This window comes from Pleurodeles waltl, chromosome 5 (assembly GCF_031143425.1).
Source record: "Pleurodeles waltl isolate 20211129_DDA chromosome 5, aPleWal1.hap1.20221129, whole genome shotgun sequence".
NCBI classification, from domain to species: domain Eukaryota; kingdom Metazoa; phylum Chordata; class Amphibia; order Caudata; family Salamandridae; genus Pleurodeles; species Pleurodeles waltl.
In genome coordinates this window covers 883,871,249-883,890,918 of record NC_090444.1, presented here as the reverse complement: position 1 = coordinate 883,890,918, position 19,670 = coordinate 883,871,249, and the positions used below count along the sequence as shown (strand labels likewise).

Genomic DNA, 19,670 nt, shown 5'->3' with positions numbered 1-19,670 from the left:
TGAGAGGGAGGAGGTAAAGGGGTAGGTGGTGGTGGAGACAGAGGTGGAGGACTTTCAGCAGAGTCTCTATCCATTCTTTTACTTGGTAGGATGCGTAAGTGCGTCAAGACACTCTTCAAAAGTAAGCTGTCGTTTGAGGGGTTTAAACAAGACATGTGCTGTTTGGGGCTCAATATGAAGCTGAGATTGCGAGGCATGTAGCGGTTTTTAAAATTTTATGGAGGATAGGCTTGAGGGAAGTTGTTGGATCCGAGGCTGCAGTTATTTTTTCTATTTTTTCGGCAATTAGGCACTCTCGACTTTTCGTGCTGTAGTTGCCAGTGCTGAGGCAAGCAGTAATTTCTTTGGTACTGAAGCAGCCGGTGCCGAGTGGGACGAAGAAGCTTTCGATGCTGAGGCTGACAGTGTTCAGCTCAGTATGGAAGGGGAAGGCTTAGGCTTGCTTTTTGGAGCCGAGCTCGATGGTAGGACATCCAAATTAGTTTTTCGGTACCTGCCATGGCCCGAAGGCAGTGGCAACCTAGTAGCCTTCTCCTCTGTGCTGGAGGACTTTAGTCAGAGGAGGGGGACTTTTACTCATGGTTGGTTGAGCAGGAGGGATCTGTTGCATTTGATGATTCTGCCGACTTCCGGGTCAGAATCCTCGATTGCGAAGGCCTCTACCTCAGCAGCCAAGGCTTCTTGAAGTTCATGCTCCGGATCATACATGGTTTTCTTGGAGTCCAAAAATGTCTGGTCTGTCCGGGAAGGGGTTTACGGTGGGGCAGCAGGCAACTGCTCTGTACACATGAGCCCCTGTGCAGGACTTGGCTATCCCCCAGGCAGGACCTCTGGAAGGGCTTCATTAGGAAGTACTGTTGTGGAGGGCGGGGGCGCACAGATAAAGCCCCTTCCTCTGTAGCCACAGTAGGAAGACAGACTAGGCCAGTGTCTTGGTAGGTATCCAGTCCACTGGCATTCCTCATACTAGTTGTCCCAGGGTTCTGGTAGGCCTAAGCATCCTTCCCAATCATACTCCTCACAAGGCTTGTCAAAAAAAGGAGGCACGGACTGACTCGGAAGGTCAAGCTCTGGGCAGTGGCAATCCGCTCTGTATCAGAGTAGACTATGATGATGGGGCATCGGCAGTGCTGGGAGCAACGTCACTGGATCTGGCTCTGGGGAAGGTCGCAGTTTCTTGACCGAAACCAGTCACGATCCAGCACCGGATCCAGGTGGGGCCATACTGGTCCAGAGGGCAGGACCTGCCGGTGAAAATCCAGTAGGGGCACCCACTAGGTGCTAAGGCACTCCAGAGGAGTCAGCCCACACAAAAATGAGGTGCATGGCCTCATAAAACTCATAGCTGGGTGGGGGAGCATTCCAGGAAATCAGGGAAGCACTAAGCAGACACCCAGGTAGGATCCACGGCTGGCGCAGGGGAGAATGGCTTGGAGTGGTGATGCCGTTCCTTCGTCTCATCAGGTGACTTGGACCCACATGATGAAGTCAAAGAGCACTTCAACTTTTTAGATTCCTTTGATTTTTTTTGGGGGCAACTTGCTTGATGACATCGAGCAATGACAAGTGCCTGCAAGCAGCTCCACAAATGGGCGCAGGACCTTCCATGCAACCAGGACCTGGAGTGTTCCAGTGTTGCAGAGTTAAATGGTGTTGGGCGACCAAGAGCTTCAGGGATCGCTCCTGCAATTCCTGGGGTTCATGGTGCTGCAGTCCTCACAGTCCTTGGAGTCGGACCGGAGTCCAGGGCCCAGATACAAACCAGATGGGGGATTGGTCAGACATCTGCCTGTGAACCATAAGGTTTAAACCCCCTTGGCTTTTTTTTTTTTTTGAAGGGGGGAAGAGGTCATCCCTACACACTGGCAGACAGTCTAAAAAAAGGTTGATAAATGCTGAAACATTGCAGAGATATGTTGATGGCGCAGAAAGAATAGAGGTGATGTCACTGTGCTAAAGTGGGACCTATTAAGGCACCATGCACGTAATTTCTGGCGTGCACGACGCCGAAGTGAACGGTACGACTTACAGGCGTGCAGAGGCACTGCTCAAGATTATACAAATACAGTCTGACACCTGGGGAATATTCTAAGGCAAAGATTCTGACTAAACGTCTCCGATTACTGTTTTCTGATTGTGGCAAAGGACAGGAAGCACATATTATGCCTTTACTGTCTTCTATAGCTAAACACAGTAAACTAAAATTCTCAATAATAAAGTGAAAAGAAACAGTTACACCAATCACTTTCTTTCTAACCCCAGTAAAGGCTATTAACCTTCCTAAGACCCTTCTTTCTTCATTGCTCTAGCAGCAGAAAAGTACCCTTCACCTGACTTCACAATGCTTGTTTGTGGGAGATATCCATCTGTTATTGTGTTGCTCACTGTATTGGGTTGACCAGTTTTCCTCTCCATGCAGCATACCTTAGGACCAGCCATCTCCAGCCCCGGTGAGGCTCTACTTATTTTAAAAGCAGGGAAATACATAAGTGCGGAGAAGTCCTCCATCAGCAAGAGGGAGCCATTTTCACAAGGTAGCTGGGACACCACATTGGCTACCTTGAGTGCTTAGCAGGCTTTCTTACACTCATTCAAGGCAAGGTGACCCTAAACAGGACAGACAACGTCATCACCATGTACTACCTACAAAACCAGTGTGGAATCCAGTCCTGCCTCTCTTCTTGCTTGCACAAACCACTTACCACTCTTTCACTTTATCCACCTCAGATTATCTTCTGGGAGTGGACAAAGGCCTGGCGGACTTGCTCAGCAGGACACATCAACACGTCCACAAGTGGGAGCTCCAACCTGAAGCCCCCTTCAGCTACGTACAAATCTGGGGAAGCATACAAATAAATATCTTTGCCACCCTCAAATGGAAAATGCCTATGCTTCACATTCAGGTATCCACACCCATAGTCCATTGGCAACACACTATGTATGAACTGGTCAGGGATCTTTGCCTATGCTTTTCCGCCCATCCCGGTCCTTTCCTTTGTGGTGCTGAACATGCAGTTGACATCTAACACTCTTGTCCTTGCAGCCCCACCCTCCTGCGCCAAAAAGCCCGGGTTCCCAGCCCTCCTCAAGATGAGTCTCAATGAGAGGCTCTCCAAAACACCGGACATTTTCAGCAGGAACCAAAGCCAGGCCAGACATCAAGATCCAAGCAGCTCAATATAGTGCTTTCTCACGGAGGTCCACAGGTTTGGTTACCTATGTCTCCAGTAAGAATGCCTGGACCTATTGAGAGTCTCACAGACCTACCGCATGTACATGTTTTGCAGCAAAGTGGAAGAGATTTGTCAACTACTGCATCCCCAAACACACAAACCTCCTAAAACCTGCAGTCCAGGATAGCATATACGCACACCAGTAGTTGAAGCCTTTATGAAAGGTCTCATTAGGGTTGTTCCAGCAAGGTTTCCCCCAGCCTCAATGCAAAATGTTAATATACTCCATACCAAACTGATGGGGCCTTTTGTGTCCTTGCACTCTTGCCCTCTATAGTGCCTTTCCTGGAAAGTGGCTTTTCTTGTTGCTATAACTTCTCTTAGATGCATTAGTGAGTTGCAAGCCCTCACACTACAGGAACCTTTTATTCAGGTTCCTTAGGATACGGTAGAACTTTAAACTAAGCCTAGGTTCCTGCCTAAGATTGTTTCCTCTTTTCACCTTAACCAAATAATAGAGCTCCCAGACATCTATCCCCAACTAAACACTGGAGCAGAGAGAGCTCTGCAATTTAGAACTTAGGTATGCTCTCTTGTATTTCATTGACAAAACTAAGCCTTTCCAAAAGGCAGACCAACTGGTTGTAGCCTTTCCAAAACCCTATAAGGGCCAGCCTATATCCAGAGCACATATTACCAGATAGATAGTCATGTGCATTCAAAAGTTGCTATCACAAGGCCTAAAGTGATCTCCCTGTGACACCCAGGGTACACTCCATGCCGCAGTGAAGAAGGCTGCATCTATCATCAAGTACATGTGTTTGAGGTCCAGCTGTACCATTCAGATGTAGAATATCTTGGTGGAAGTGAATGCACCCTTCCTTGTTAAAGAGACAGTATACCAGTCACTCATGGAATCGTCTAAAAGTTTATTTCTGGGTGGAGATCTTTGCCCACCTTTCCCACCAGTAAGAAATTACTTACTAATCTGCATAGGTGTCAGTGGAATCTGGAAATGGTCTATTTTGCTTCCATCAACGCTACCGTTCCAGGGATTCTGCCTCCGAAACGATCAAAGGTTGCAGATGAACAAGTTATTTTCGAGAACAGTAAATCTCTTTGTGAAAACCACCGATAGCATGCAGGAACCAAGCATCCGAGATTCGCTTCTGTCAATTGTGGGTGACTTTTGCCAATCTGCCCATGATTTTTACATGGTAAAAGCTTACTCCAATAACTTCCAGCATTGGAGTGTCTTCAAGATGCACAGACTGGTGCACTTCGCTTCTGTGCTCCCTTAGAGTGAGAAAAAAACCTCCAGATTTAATCTGGTCTTGTCAACCTTTCTCAACATATTATCTGCGGGCTGTGACTGTCGAAGCAGCTAGCTGAACTCCCTTCTTTCTCCAGCCCCTTTGAAAAACTTGGGAAAGAATGTACAAGTTACTTACCTTCGGTAACGAAATTTCTAGTAGAGACATATTCTAGTTGTAGATTCCTTACCGTAGAATTTCCCCCAGGCATCAGACTGGACACAGAGATTTATCTTCAAGCAATACCCTTGCGCATCAGTAGGTGGCGTCGGTTGACTCCGCGGGCGTTGACATCATAGTAGCCGTGATGACGTCGGGAGTAGTATATAGACCCCACCTTCATGCTCTGACGTCAGATTCTTTTAACGACTTTCCACACCAAGGTGCAGAGCCGCTAAGAACACTGGGATTGGTGCACCAGAGCTAAGGAACTGAAAGGAGGAATCCCTGTCCCTAGAAATCAGTTAGCAAGCGGGGAGGATGGATGGGCGGGTAAGGAATCTGCAACTAGAATGTGTCTCTACCAGATATTTCGTTACTGAAGGTAAGGAACTTGTACATCTGATAGAGACTTCTTAGAATAGATACCCAAGCAATGCCATCCTTGGAGGTGGGCTGAGAACCAAGATCATACTAGGAAGTCCTGCAGGACTGAACGACCAAAGAAGCAGTCCCGACGGACTGTCCAGGCAGTAGTGTTTAGCAGGGACGCCCATGTAGCTGCCTGGCAGATATCCAGGACAGGAATTCCATGTGCTAACGCAGTGGAAGCAGCAGTTCTCTGGTGGAATGAGCACGCAAGCCCTCAGGGGGTTGCTTCATGGCTAAAGCGTAACACATTTTGCTGCAAAGAAGTAACCATAGACACATGGTACGTTTTTTCACCACCTTCCCTTTTTTCGCACCCACATACCCGACAAAGAGTTGATCGTCCACCCAGAAATCTTTAGTACGATTAAGATAGAATACCAACGCATTTGGGTCCAGACGGAGGAGCCTCTCCTCCTCATGAGAAGGATGAGGTAGTGTGTAGAAAGTAGGCAGGGTGATGGACTGGCCTACATGAAAAGGCGTAACCACCTTGGAAAGGAAGGAAGCTTCAGTGCGCAGCACCACTTTGTCAGGGTGCACAGACTAGTATGGAGGTTTAGACGAAAGAGCTTGAAGCTCACTGCCCTGCAAGCCGAGGTGATGGCAACAAGAAAGACAGTTTTGAAGATGAGGAGCCGTAAGAGACAATCGTGCATCGGCTCAAAGGGAGTACACATCAAATAAGTAAGGACAAGATTAAGGTCCTGTTGAGGCATGTTAAATGGAGTGGGAGGAAATAAATGGGTGAGGCCTTTTAGGAATCTACTCGCAATAGGAGATTTAAAAAGTGAGGGCTGGTCAGATAACCAAAGGAGGCCTGAAACAGCAGATAAATACCCTTTAAGGGTGCCCAAAGCAGAGCCCTGCTGGGCCAAAGAAAGAATGAACAGAAGAACCTCGGCTAGAGGGGATCAACAGATTTGTTGGCGCACCATGCCACAAATTTATTCCAATGACTGGCGTGTACAGTATTGGTGGAAGGACGCCTCCCTGGCAAGAAAACTTTGCAGACTTCGGGTGGAAGATTAAAAGTCGTCAACTGTCGCCGCTCAATCTCCACGCATGAAGGCGTAGGTTGGACAGGTTTGGGTGAAGAACCGTCCCCTGTTGCTGCCACAGAAGATCTGCCCAAAGAGGCAGTCTGAGTGGAGTGGAGGATCGATGGACATGCTCAATAGCTCTGGAGACCAGACTCTCCGTGCCCAGTCTGGAGCCACCAAGATGGCTTGGGCCCAGTCGTTCCTGATCTTCTTGAGAAGTCTGGGCAGAAGTGGTATAGGTGGAAAGGAGGCTGGAGTTCCCCTCGAGACTAAAAGTGTCTCCGAGCGAGAGCAGCCTTAGAAACTCCAACGCGCAAAACAGCTGACATTGCGGGTTCTCTGCAGAGGTGAACAGATCTAATCAAGGCTCTCCCCACAGCTGAAAGACCTTGCGCCACCTCCGGATGGAGATGCCATTTGTGAACGGCTGTGCATAGACGGTTGAGTTTGTCCGCATTGGCGCTGCAAGAACCCGCCAGATGTTGAACCACCATGTTAATGTCCTGATGTTCCAGCCATGTCCAGAGGCGTAGTGTCTCCTGACAAAGGGTCCAGGGCCCTACTCCACCCTGTTTGTTGCAGTAAAACATGGCGGTAGTATTGTCCGTGAACACCTGCACTACTTTTCCTTTGAGAGAGGGAAGAAATGCTTTCAACACAAGCCTGATCGCCGGGAGCTCCAGAAGACTGATATGGAGCCCAGACTCCGCTGGAGACCAGAGGCCTCTGATCTCTGCCTCTCCCATGTGGCCACCCCAACCCAGAAGTGACGCATCTGTCACTATAGATAGATCTGGTTGGGGAACGGAGAGGGATCTGCCGTGAACAATGCAGATTCGAAAGCCACCACTGCAGGTCTTTTGCAGTCCCCTCCGAGATCTGGACCATGTCCGAGAGATTCCCCTGATGCTGTACCCACTGGAACTTCAAGTCCCACTGCAGAGCCCGCATATGCCATCTGGCATGTGTTACTAGCAGGATGCAGAAGGCCATGAGGTGCAGCAGCCTCAGAGTCAGTCTCACTGAAACCCAAGACGAGGCTGAAAGATCTGAAACATAGCCTGAATGTCTTGGACTCGTTTTTCGGGAGGATAAGCCCAAAATTGCACTGTGTCCAGAACAGCTCCGATGAAGGGGAGCGTCAAAGAGGGAATCAGGTGTGACTTTGACATGTTTATAGTGAACTCCAGCGCGTGCAGGAGGTTCGCCGTAGTCTGAAGGTGGTAGGCTACTTTATGGGGCGAGTTTGCCTTCAACAGCTAGTCGCTGAGGTGGGGGAAACTGAAACCCCTAACCTGCACTGATGAACTGCAACCACCGCCATCACTTTTGGGAACACCTGAGGGGCACTGGTAAGGCCGAAGAGGAGCACGGGAAACGGAAAGTGCTTGTGACCTACCATGAATCGTAGGTAACGTCTGTGGGCAGACAGGATGGGGATGTGGATAAGCATCCTGCAAGTCCAATGCTACCATCAAGTCTCATGGGTCCAAGGCAGACAGAACCTGTGCAATGGTGAGTATTTTGAATTTGTCCTTCTTGAGGAAGTATTTTAGGTCCAGAATGTCTAGGATAGGATGTAAGCCCTTGCCCTTTTTCGGCACCAGAAAGTAGCGGGAATAACAACCTCGACCTACTTCGGGCACAGGGACCTTTTCTATAGCTCCCTTGGCCAAGAGAGCTGCAACTTCCTGGCGGAGAAGTGCCAAATGATCCTCTGGGAGGTGGCTGAAGGATGGAGGTATGGCTGGTGGAGCAGATTCAAAAGGGAGGGAGTAGCCCTTTCGAACGATATGCACAACCCACCTGTCCGTAGTGATGGATTCCCAGTGGGGCAGGCGATGCCGAATCCTGCCGCCAACTGGATGAGAGTGAGGGGGCGGACTAGGAGGGTTTGGAGGCTGCAGCGGGGGCACAGGTGGACTGGACAGACCTCTGGTTCCCTGTCCCACACGGGATTCCGCATTCCCGGCCACGCAGAGACTGGACAACATGGGTGGCACAGTGGCTGGGTGGAGGACGTGACAGGGAGCCCCTTCTGTGGCCATGAAAGGGGTGAAAAGGGGATTGTGGGAGGCGAGGGCCGAGGAAGGGACTGAGCCGTAGCCCGGGAATCCTTCAATCTCTCCAAGGCCAAGTCTGCTTTGTCTCCAAACAGACAGGAGCCATCAAAGGGTATGTAAATGAGAGACTGTTGGACATCCCCAGAAAAACCAGAAGCAACCAATCTGCAGAGAAAGTCAGTCGTGTCCAGCCCACAACGGATTGTGAACTTTGCTGCGTCTCACCCATCATTTACAGCTTGGGAGACAATAGCACGGGCCTCCTCCAGTGTCTGCGGCAGGACTTGCACAACCGTATCCCACAAAGAGTGGGTATAGCAGCCCAAAAGGCATGCGGTGTTCACAGACCGCAGCGCAAAATTGTTCCAGCCTTTTTGATTCCCTATCCGGTGGTGCGGAAGGGAATGCGCCTTAAGAAGAGGAAGCCTGGATGACAAGACTCTCAGGCGTGGGGTGTTGGGACAGGAATTTAGGGTCGTTCGGAGCGGGCCGATGGCGACGTGCGATAATCCTATTCACAGGAGTCCCTGTGTTAGGTTTGGACCAAGTACCCAAAAGGACATCGGTGAGGACTTCATTGAACAGCAAAAAGGGTTCAGATGTGGAAGCCCCTGGCTGAAGCACCTCCATCAGGAGACTGGACCTGACCTCTACAGTAGAGAGCTTAAGGCCAAGGACCTCAGCTGCCCTACTTACCACCATAACATAAGCTTGCTCCCTCCGCAGTAGCCACAGTAGGAGACAGCATGCCAGCCTCTGTAGAATTATCCAGACTACTGGGGTCGTCCAATTCCTGAGCCCAGTCCAAAGATGGGTCATCCTGGTATTTGTAAGGGTCCAGGGACCCCCTCCAATCCTTCCCTGAATTTGTACCCATAGGTACAAGGGTCCAAATCTGACCTGGGGCGAATAGGCCCCATCGAAGACAAAGGCAGTGTCGGCCAACGCCGCTGTGACTCCAAATCGTCGGGGATAAGGATCAGGTCGACGTCAATAGTGGGCACTACCATGGTCGGCAGCGTCGCCAATCAACCCGCGCCAGGGAAGGTCTCAATGGTGCGACCGGCGCAGAACCCGAGGGCGCTGTATCGGGGTCGGACCACCCAAAAATGAGGCGCATGGCCTCTTAGAATTCTTTAAGTTGGATGGGGGTCGCTCTGGCTCTGGGAAACGCGGAGCGGACCCAGACGCAGGATCCGAGAACGGAGGCCTTAAGCGTCGACGCTCCTCCCATGTCGCGTCAGCCAAACGACGGGGCGAAGTCGGAGAGTGATGGGACCTCTTCGAATTTCTTTTTCTTACCTGCACCCGAAGATTTCGAAGAGTGGTGATGGCTCCGCGAACAGTCTCAAGACCTTCCTCTCAATTGAGACTGGGACCTACGCGGAGTCGAGTGCGGGGCCGCCATGAGTTTAAGGGACCGCTCCCTCAAGGCCTTCGGGTGCATGGCCCGGCACTCGGAGCACAACTTTGGGTCGTGGTTGCTCTCAAGACACACCAAACAAACCCAATGGGGATCTGTCACCGACATCATGCGGTGACAGTCCTCGCACAGCTTGAAACCGGTCTTCGGGGACATCCTCGACGCACCAAAAATCTCACTCAAAAACTCAACAAAACAGTTGAAGTTGGTCAAAAAGAGACCAGGGTAGCTCTCTCCGGATCAGAACGTGGCGCAGTAAGAAAACAACTGGCGTCACTGCGTGAAGGCGGCGTCCATATACTACTCCCGACATCATCACAGCGACTGCGCTGCCAACGGAGTCTACCAACGATACCTACCGACACGCATGGGTATTGCTCGAAGAAAAATCTCCGGATCCAGTCTGATACCTGGGGCAAATCCTAAGGTTACGAATCTGCAACTAGAAGTCTCTATCGTATATCTTTTTTATTGACGTTTATAAAAAACAATGTGGTGGCTATGCTAGGTTTCCGCATCCAGAAAGAAAATAACAGTAAAGGGGAAGGTTGTTATGCCCAGTATTAAGACTGTCCGTACAAAAGTGCTCCTATGGTATGTTCACCTTGCCACCAAGGGTGAGATATCTAGTCCTGAACAGAAGAACACCGCAGCACACAGATGATTTCTAGTCAGAATGGTTGATGATTCCAAGCATAACTTCCAAAAAGTATGGGCGAATTAAATGTGTGCTTATTTTCCAATATTCTTATTAATTTCATTGTGCAAATCATAACAAAGAACGACAGCCAAAACTTGATTCATGACTTTGACTTTTTCAAGTCTGATAATTGATAGACAAGCGCCATCCCTAAACTGTTTTCGGCCTGGAGTTTTGCAGCTATTTAAATGTGGAGGGAAGCACAAGGCCCCCTCCTTCCCAGTCTGATTTCAGCCCCATGGACTCCATCTCCAAGGGACCCAGCAAACAAACAGTGGGTGCCCTGGTGCCCACCCAGGGTACCCACATATCCTGGCTGTGGGACGCAGGGTTGTTGGTGGGGGGTCCCAAAGGCCCCCATGACCCCAGTCGGTGCTCCACACCCAGCAGGAGGCAGCTCTGCTTCCACCCACAGTGAGCAGCTAAAAATGCTGCTCCCAGTGGACGGAAGCAATATTCAGACCAGTTTCGCTGCCCACATCACTGTGGACAGAGAAAAAGATCTGAAGTCCGCTTCCAGCTGGTGGGAGCATTTTTAAGCTTCCGCCAGCGGGGAGTGGACTTTGTGTTTGCTCTCACTTGGAAGATTTGCAATTGCTCCTGTTAAATGAGAGCAAACACAGGTTTTCCTGCCTGCACCAGTGGGGCCAGGAAAACTGCTATGTCCCTGGGAGGACAACCAGGAACATAGCCTGTGAGCTGGCTCCAGTGTGTGGGCTCCCCCCGGTCATTAGTGGCTCATGGAGGGCGGCTGCCTGGCACCCCTTTAAAATAATCAGCCCTGGGAGTGGGCCACTCAGGGAGGGTATGCCACACTGCACCCTGCCTAGATTTCTAAATCTCAGCCCCGCAAGTGGGCTCACCATGGTGCCTAGAGGCACAGGAGGGGGTTGTGCAGCCCCCTCCCCATAAAATACATCGGCCCCTGGGAGGGGCTCCCGGGGCCTCTAATGGCTGAAAGAGGGTGGGGGGGGAACACATCCCTTTCCCCAAATTGTTTTTCACTCCGCAGGTGGGCTCCCAGAGGCTTACAATGAGAGTCTCGCAGGATTTGTTGCCTTTTTTTGTTAGTTTTCTTTGGCTCTGGGAGCGGAGGGGTGGAGCGGAGAGGAGGGTTGGGTGGGGCGAAGGGTGGGATGGTGTCCCTCTGAGTCTCCCCTATGAAGCCTAGGGGGTCTAGGTATCCCTACCCTGCCACCATATATATATATATTTTTTTAAACAACATGAGGACAGGGGACTAAGGGCCTGCTTTAGATATGGGCAGACAGGTTACTGTGCCACACCGGTGACAGATATCCCATCCTCCAATATCAAAATCCCATTATGTCCCACGGGATTAATATTGCAGCAGACAGGATATTCATCACTGTTGTGACAGAGTAAAATGTCCGCCAATATCTTGATGCTGTAGCCGGGTCTAAAGAAGACTATGGAAAATGCATGGAGATTTCATGTTTTAGGCCCGCATGTTTTCTAAGCTCCCGCTTAATGGACCACCCCGAAACTTTCCAGGAAGGAGCTAAGGTGCATGAACCTTTTTTTGATAAGTTTTGTAAAGATTCGTCAAACAAGACCAAAGTTACTGGAAAACCCAATAATGCCCCATCTGTAGAAAAGTATACCAAACCATGCCTATTGGCGACCACCAGTAAGATTTATGTATATATCTGAAGAAACTATAACTCGCCCCCTCGAGTAACTATTACTTGTGCCCCCCCCCATGCACAGTGTTCTCATCAATAATTTCACTGCAAATGTTGCAGTGATGTTATCAATGATGTAATAGAATAGGTCATGAGTAATGTAGGATATGAGATAATTAGCAGTGCATGGCAAGTGAGCGAGTTATAGTGATCTTAGTGGACAAATTATCGTTATTTGAGATAATAACTATAACTGGTCAATTTCTGTGGTTTTGTGTGTGTAAAATCTGATCCTTACTAGAACATCCCTGTAACCTTTGTTTTTTTCAGTACATTTTATGCTATTTCCTAACTATGATGTCCTTGTAACCTTTGTTTTTTTTTAATATATAAATTGGACTACAATGTGTAAGTGGGTTTTGAGTGGCTATGTGGGTCTGTAAGTGGGTGTGGTAGTGGTTTGGTGAATGTGTGAAGGGTTGTGTGTGTTTGTGAATGGGTGCGAGTGGGTCTCTGAATTGGTGTAGTAGTGGTTTTGTGGGTCTGAGTGGGTGGGTGTGTGAGTGGCTGTGTGTGTCTGTGAGAGTGGGTGGGTAAGTGGGTGTGTGTGGGTCACTGAGCTCCGCGGAAACTTCCTGAATTGGGCTTCTTTACAGGAAATAAGGAAAGGGTTACAATAGTGACACATTCAGAAATGGTTAAAAAAAAAAAAAAAGATGAAAAGGAGTCTGTGATTTGCTAAGTACAGGAGGATGAGTCAGAGCACAGTGGGAAGGGCAGCCATTAGTGGTACTTTTCTACTAAGACTGGAGGGGGATTGACATATTTCTGACTGGAGATTTGTAGTAGAAAACAGATATTAACATTAAAGTTGCACAACAGCAAAAATATTTTACAGGTATGTGAATTAGGTTGTACTGTAAAAAAGTATATTAAAGGAAACCCTATGAGTACATATAAGCTGAAAGAAAATAGAAGGGAGGTTAGATGAGAACATTAGGTAAAAACAGTGAGCAGCAAAGAAGGAAAAGGAATTGCTATACTGGAAATATAGTTGTTTTTATTAAGCCAATATCAATGAATGTGCTGGCACATTAAATGTGGGTGCTTGCTTACAGTATGTAATTTAATAGTATGTAATTTGCACCAACTCACACAGGCAGGCACTTACACACCCAGTTACACTCCTACAGAGGCACTTATGTACACACTAGTAAAAGCAAATAGTCAGTCACTGACAAACTCAGTCACATACCAATAAAAACATTCACACACCCATGTACTCACCTATGCATCCACATATGTAGTCACTCACATACCAATGCAGGCACTGACACAGTCACTCACACACTTATATAACTATTTATGTACCCAGCACTTACACACCAAGAAACAGTTATACACCCAGTCACCCACCCACACAGCTACTCACATACTCATTTTATATACCAATACGCAGACACTTACACAGCCTGTTACACACTGACATAACCCCTTATGTAGCTAATCATTTGCTTATAGTATGTAATGTAACAGTATATAATTTAAAGGAAAATGTATTCCACATTTGCTTTTCAGATATCTACTTGTGTTTAAAAAGGAATGGAAGATGGAATGGTAAGCTGAAAAAACATAAGGATTATGCTTGTTGACAGCATCCATAAACTGAACAACAGATGACATTTTTAGTGCATATGGCTTGTCTTCCAGTTTTGGTTAAACAATGAGATAACCATATGGTCAAGAAGTAAGGGTCCCACAGATGGTTCAGCTGCTGATGATGCTGCACCTTTTTGTTATTTTGCAATATGTTCTTCTATGATTGGCTTTTAGGTGTTTCCATATATAGGACTGCGTTGCGAATACTTCACCATACAGCTTGACAGTTTTTTTGCTGCATATTTCGCACTGTCAACATTTGGGGAAGAACTTTTTCTCCTGAAGGTATGGAAAAATATTTTCAAATGTTGGAGGAATTCTTTGGAGGTGGTGAGTCTTCTTCGTCCTGCTGCTCTCCTTCTCTTATCTTCAGCAGAGGAAATCTTATCTTTGTAACTCCCTTCTTTTGAAGGAAAGAAGAATAACAATGGAGCTGTGGTTTTGAGTGTCTCCAGAGAAATGTTAAAACCCAAATAAATGACTTAAGGTGTGATTTGCACTGTGGTTGTGTGGAGACTTAGTGTATGCAATGACAAGTTCATGTTTGGGTGTATTCCTGGAAACGTGGCCGTTTTGTGGTGGCAGTGCAGCAATCCTGTGATCCATAAAATGAATGCAAAAAAGAAAAAGACTTGCTGTTTTGCATTTATATAAAGTTTACATACGTTATCTTATGTTGTTTTGTTAACTGTTACTTTTAAACTGAATAATACGAATGTGTTGTTACCTGAGCTATCTATACCTTGCACCACCCCAATGCACTGCTTATGACCTCACATATTACATCACTCATGACATCTCAAATTGCATCAATGACATCATCCCATGAGTCCAATTGTTTCGTAAAAGTTTCTGAGACTTAAAGATATATATTCTAAGCTACAGCATAAGATAAATAATATTCTTTCTCTACTACTGACTGATACTATTTGTAACATGTCATCTGAGTTATAATCCCATTTTTAAAGTGGGAGTACTATTTATCAGTGGACCAGCCTCTACACTCACATATCCCCTGTTGATGTATGCTGTTGACTGAGACTTCACTGCACAGTGATGGGCTAGATTAGTTCTGTTTTAGAACACACTGACCACTTCCCTTACACCTCTCTCCTTTGTGATGAATGACTGTAGTAGCAGATTTGAATAAATTCATGTGTTCCTAAGACCTTTCCCTACGGTGATGGCTCAGTGTAGTAGACCTTTACAACAGACTGACCTCTCTGCTCACACCTTTCTCCAGGATGAAGAATAATTTTACTACTAGTTTCTCACACAGCAACTTGTCTGCTAAGATCTTTCTACTCGTTTGTTGCAGTGGTTTGTGTAAATCTGAAATGTGCACTAAAACCTATTTCTGGGTTCATGAGCGGTGTTATAGTGTTTGTAACAGATTAGTCCATACTGTTAGATGTTTTACATTGCTCATTAGTGTTTAGTGTAGTGGTTCAGAATAGTTAGGACTATCCACTGAGAATGGCCTCTTAGGTGCTAAGTGAGTGTAGTAGCTAAGGTTACAGTGCTGTACATCTCTCATCTTTATCTTCTCACTTAAAAAAAAGTAAACAGTGTTTTATTAAGTATATTAAAATTTACTTTGTCGGATGATGTCATCAGTGATGTCACTGACCACGTCATGAGTGATTTAATGTGTGGTCGTAAGCAGTGCATTGCAAGGGCATAAGTTATAGTTAGCACAGGTAACTAGAACTGCTGATATATATATATATATATTTATTTTGCACATTCGGGCAAGGCACCCCACGCGTAATTCACAAACAGTCCTCTTTGTATTGGTAACTCCCAAAACAGACAACACACACTCCGGCAGTGTACAGAGACAGAAAAGGTCTATTCAGTGATTCCAGCCACCTAATTCTTGATGCACCATCAAGAATGCCGAAACATGTAGGGTGTCAATCTTCTGACTGACAGGTTATGAGACAACTCATCTAGACCTCAGCCAATGCAAGTGTTCCTCCTCGTTGGAAAGGTGAGGACTGGGAAAGAAAGACTGAAGAATGACACCCTAGCCTATACAGAAGGCAAGGCCATGTTTGGCAGGAAGACAGACAAGTACACAGGACCAATTTGTCCTGTCAGGTCAACAGGGTCTACAACTCTTTGACCCCCATGGGCTGCACTAACTGCCACCTATAAAGACAGTTTTGAGAGTCAAAATAAAAATAGGACAATTGTGCACCAGTTCCAAGGGGGATGCCACGTGGAAAGTTAGAAATAAATTTAAGCCCCAATGTGAAATAAAAAGGAGCCTGGGCAGAAAAAAAGCAAGTCTTTCCAGAAAACAGCCACCAGAGGCAAAATGACCAAAGATGGCCGGTCAGGAAGACACATGAAGAGGAGAGCGTAGCCAGATACCCTTGCATGTTGGGAGGCTGCCAAACCCTCATCAGTGACTAAGGAATGGGGTGGAGAAGTTGACAGTCATTCTGTGAAAGCAGATCTGATTTATTGGGAAGTGCAGATTAAGTACTGAGTACCAAGTCCTCTTCACTTGCACATTGAAAATCAGTTGCTCGCCATTCTTATACACTTTGGGGACATTATTAGAATTGGGGGAATACTTAAAGATGGCTGATGACCAGGTAAAGTGGAAGGCTAGCTCAGAGACACATGCAATGGGAAGTGCTGGGCACAGAACAGAGGGCCTTTCCTTTACAGAATTGTGGCATTTATAATCATTCAGGGCAAGACAACTTAGGGAATCCAACCCTCACCTTCAATGCACCCATTAAATGAGCTGCCACCGGCAAAATTCTCTATTTCAGAGTCCAATGTTGCAAGTGCAAGGTCTCCTTACACACAGTCCAGGAACCCACTCCATAGATGGTTGTACCACCCCAGCAAAAGAAGGAAGCATCCATAAAGTCAACGGTCTACTGATGCAGAAGACTGAAGGAAGAAATCACTACACACACAAATCACTCATCCTCCTTAATTGACTATTTTCTAAGAGGTGTCAATACACCCAGGGGGTTTAGTCTAGTGGGTGCCTGGGCCCCTTTGTAGATGGGGACCACAGCTGCACCTTAGCACAAGCAGTCCTTCACCAATGTCTAAGATGACCTCCTAGATGCTGTACGCTATGCCTGTGATGCTGATCAGTGAAAACCTGCTCAGGTGCTTTCTGGCAGTCTGCATGACCTACACAGAACCAGGAGAAGTTAGAGCTTTGAAAGCAGTATAGAAACTGAGCTTGCAGAGCTGTTGGAACTTCTCCTGTTGGAAAGAAACTGCTACCATGAGATTACTAGTGGGGCTACGCACCTCTTATACTGGGTTTTGTATTTTATTGATACTCAAATTCCTTTGAGATTTAACTGCACTGTTGCAATTCTAAAAACATTTCTTGGCTTCGTTGAAATACATTTGTTAGAGGATTTTAGTCAGACAATAAAAACACATTTTAACAAATAAAATTTGTAAGAGAATAGGTTATATATAAGAAGGGGATTCTCGTCTCTTACCTCATTGATATACTCCAGCAGATCAAGCGCTTTCTTAAAGTCATACTCATTTGCTCTTCTGTTATCTTCACTAATGTACAGCTGTGGCAGGAGAGGAAGATGATTAGTTCTTGAAATTGATGGATGTAATTAACAATCATTATCCTAAAGAAGACTTAAGTTTAATAACTACTACCAGTTTCATATTATTTTACACTGTATAGCTGAATCAAACTCTGAACCCCAAAACATCTGCAAAGTATACAGGTACCTGACACAAAAAGTATTTTTAACTAAGTCATTCTATTTTTACAAAAACAACCTTTTAAGCTTCAAAGATTGACCCCCTCATATAAAATAACTTGACTTGCATCTGTAGCCGAACATCTGTGGTAGCTGCATTTGTGGCCATTTGACAACACATTTCTGAACAATTAAATAATCCCAATTTGCCTAGCTCATGCAGAGTGGGTGCTTCAGTGAGCATGACTTATCTCTGAAAGTCCCCAATAGAAAATAAAACTGACAGGAACAGAAGATTCAACGTAAAATGCCATGTCCTGGACATACTTGCACTTTTCATTTTACAGACGTGCTGCCACTCGCCTCACTGAACACTCTTTTGTTCACAAGGCAATGGGTACCAAGATTACAGCAGAAATAGAACATTCTACTTACGCATAACTATCTGTTTCTAGTTGGGAAAGCTGCAGATTCAAGGTGAACAGGGTTCCTTCAGTGAAAACCTCAATGTACTAGGACAATGACTCAACCTCAGATTGTTTGTCTTCCCCCAAAGGGTGAGTTAACTATATTGTAGAGAAGTGAAGCAGGACAGTAAATATCTATAGATGCATTTTTGAGACATAATCAGTGATGAATATAGCGCTTATGAGACATAAGCTTGCATTCAGGTATGTGGGAGGATGCATGTTAATATACACTACAAGCAGGTAAATACAATTTTCCATTTGTAGCATATGCAGCTGTAGATCACATGTTTTGCCCAGACCTAAAAGCAGTGTTCTTCCCCTCTCTAAAGTGATGGTTTGTGAGCAGGTGTTTAGAACAATGCACAACTTACTGTTTGCCTGACTTGTACCTCTTGAGATGCATGAATGTCTACACAGTATAACGCTTTGTGAAAGTGTGTGGTGTTGACTATGTAGATGCCTGCAAGATGTAGGTTTCTAAGGAAGGCCACAACTTGCATCCCATTCTTGTCAGTGAAATGTGCTTTAGGCACAGTGTGAAGAGTTATATTTCACTTTAGCATAACATACCTGAATGAGCTTTTCCCTAGTGGGGGTTTTTGTAAGTGTGATGAATAGTTGTATCACAAATTGATTGTGTGGTCAATGTAATACATTACTGTTTTTACATCTAATGTGTGCAATGATATTTCTGTAACTGACTGAGATTGGTAAATCAGTCATCTTATTGATATGGAATGGGAAGGCAACTGTTGGCACAAAATGCAGGTTTGGGTCCAGACAAATCGTTTCTTATGAACCGACATGAAAGGATCCTCAATCATAATGGCTTGCAATTTGCAAAGCCTATATAAAGGTCGAAATGCCACTAGAAAAGCCACTTTCAAGAGAGATACTGCATCTGACTAGAACGCAAGTGATGGAAAGGAGCTCCTGAGAGTCACATGACTCGTAGTGCTCTTGGGAGTGATAACTTGTTAATACCTCTAGAAAAGCTTTCACAAGTATCTTAACCAAAGATGTATGTTGCTTGTTCTGCTTATAAGCAGCTACTGTTCCTAAATGAAGCTTAATAGAAGTGCGTGATACTACTGATTCCGTAAATGTAACAGATAAAATCTAAATATACCTTCATATTTAGAAATAAAGCATTTAACTGAGACTTTGAAAGCTTTACGCTTTTGGTACATACAAGAAATATCAAAGTTATCCTCTCTACCCTATTTCCACGGGTATTACAAAGGTAACAGCTTTCACAGTGTCATTCTGCCATATTCACCTTCTTGAAAGATCATACATTTTCTTTTTTGCTTTTTAGCTTCAGCTTCTTAGAAAATCGAACAAATTCTGCTGTGTTGGTCATCCAGTTGTAGTTTGATTTCTGTGGTTGTTTCGTGTAGCTGTAGATCACTTGCTTTGCACATTCCTGCCATCTAGTGTTAGTTATGGACATTGCAAACTATCTGTCTGCAAAGTATAGTGTAGGAAGCTGGCTCTCTATATAGTGCACTAAGCACACTGTGCAGAGAGTCCGGTGGGTCCCCAATTTGTATTGTAGAGGCAAAAGTAGATAGGACTAATGCTCTATTTGTGGTACTGTGGGCGAGCAGTTAGGCGTAACACAGAGTGGTTGCACAGAGGCAATAAATGAGACACACTCAAAAATAAATCGTAGATAAATTTTAAAAAATAACATTTCTTTTTATGTATGTTTGAAACCTGAGAACTTCGTAACCAGGTAAGTAAATTTACAAGCATAAATGCTTTGCAGTTCCAAAATTCAGCACTTAGTGCAATTTTTCAGTTCAGCAATGTTAACCTATGGAAAGAAAACAGAAATGCAGGAGGGGTTGTGGGTAGAGCACCAAACTTACACCCACAG

General features: G+C 45.9%; 1 protein-coding gene across 1 annotated transcript in view; it reads right to left on the bottom strand.

Annotated features, from left to right (window-relative positions):
* Window positions 1-19,670, bottom strand: part of NUP133 (nucleoporin 133) — a 942,256-nt gene that overhangs the window by 193,501 nt on the left and 729,085 nt on the right. Inside the window, exon 23 of the mRNA XM_069234985.1 lies at window positions 17,097-17,177. Within this exon, the coding sequence (XP_069091086.1) occupies window positions 17,097-17,177 (81 nt within the window). The remainder of the gene's footprint in view (window positions 1-17,096; window positions 17,178-19,670) is intronic.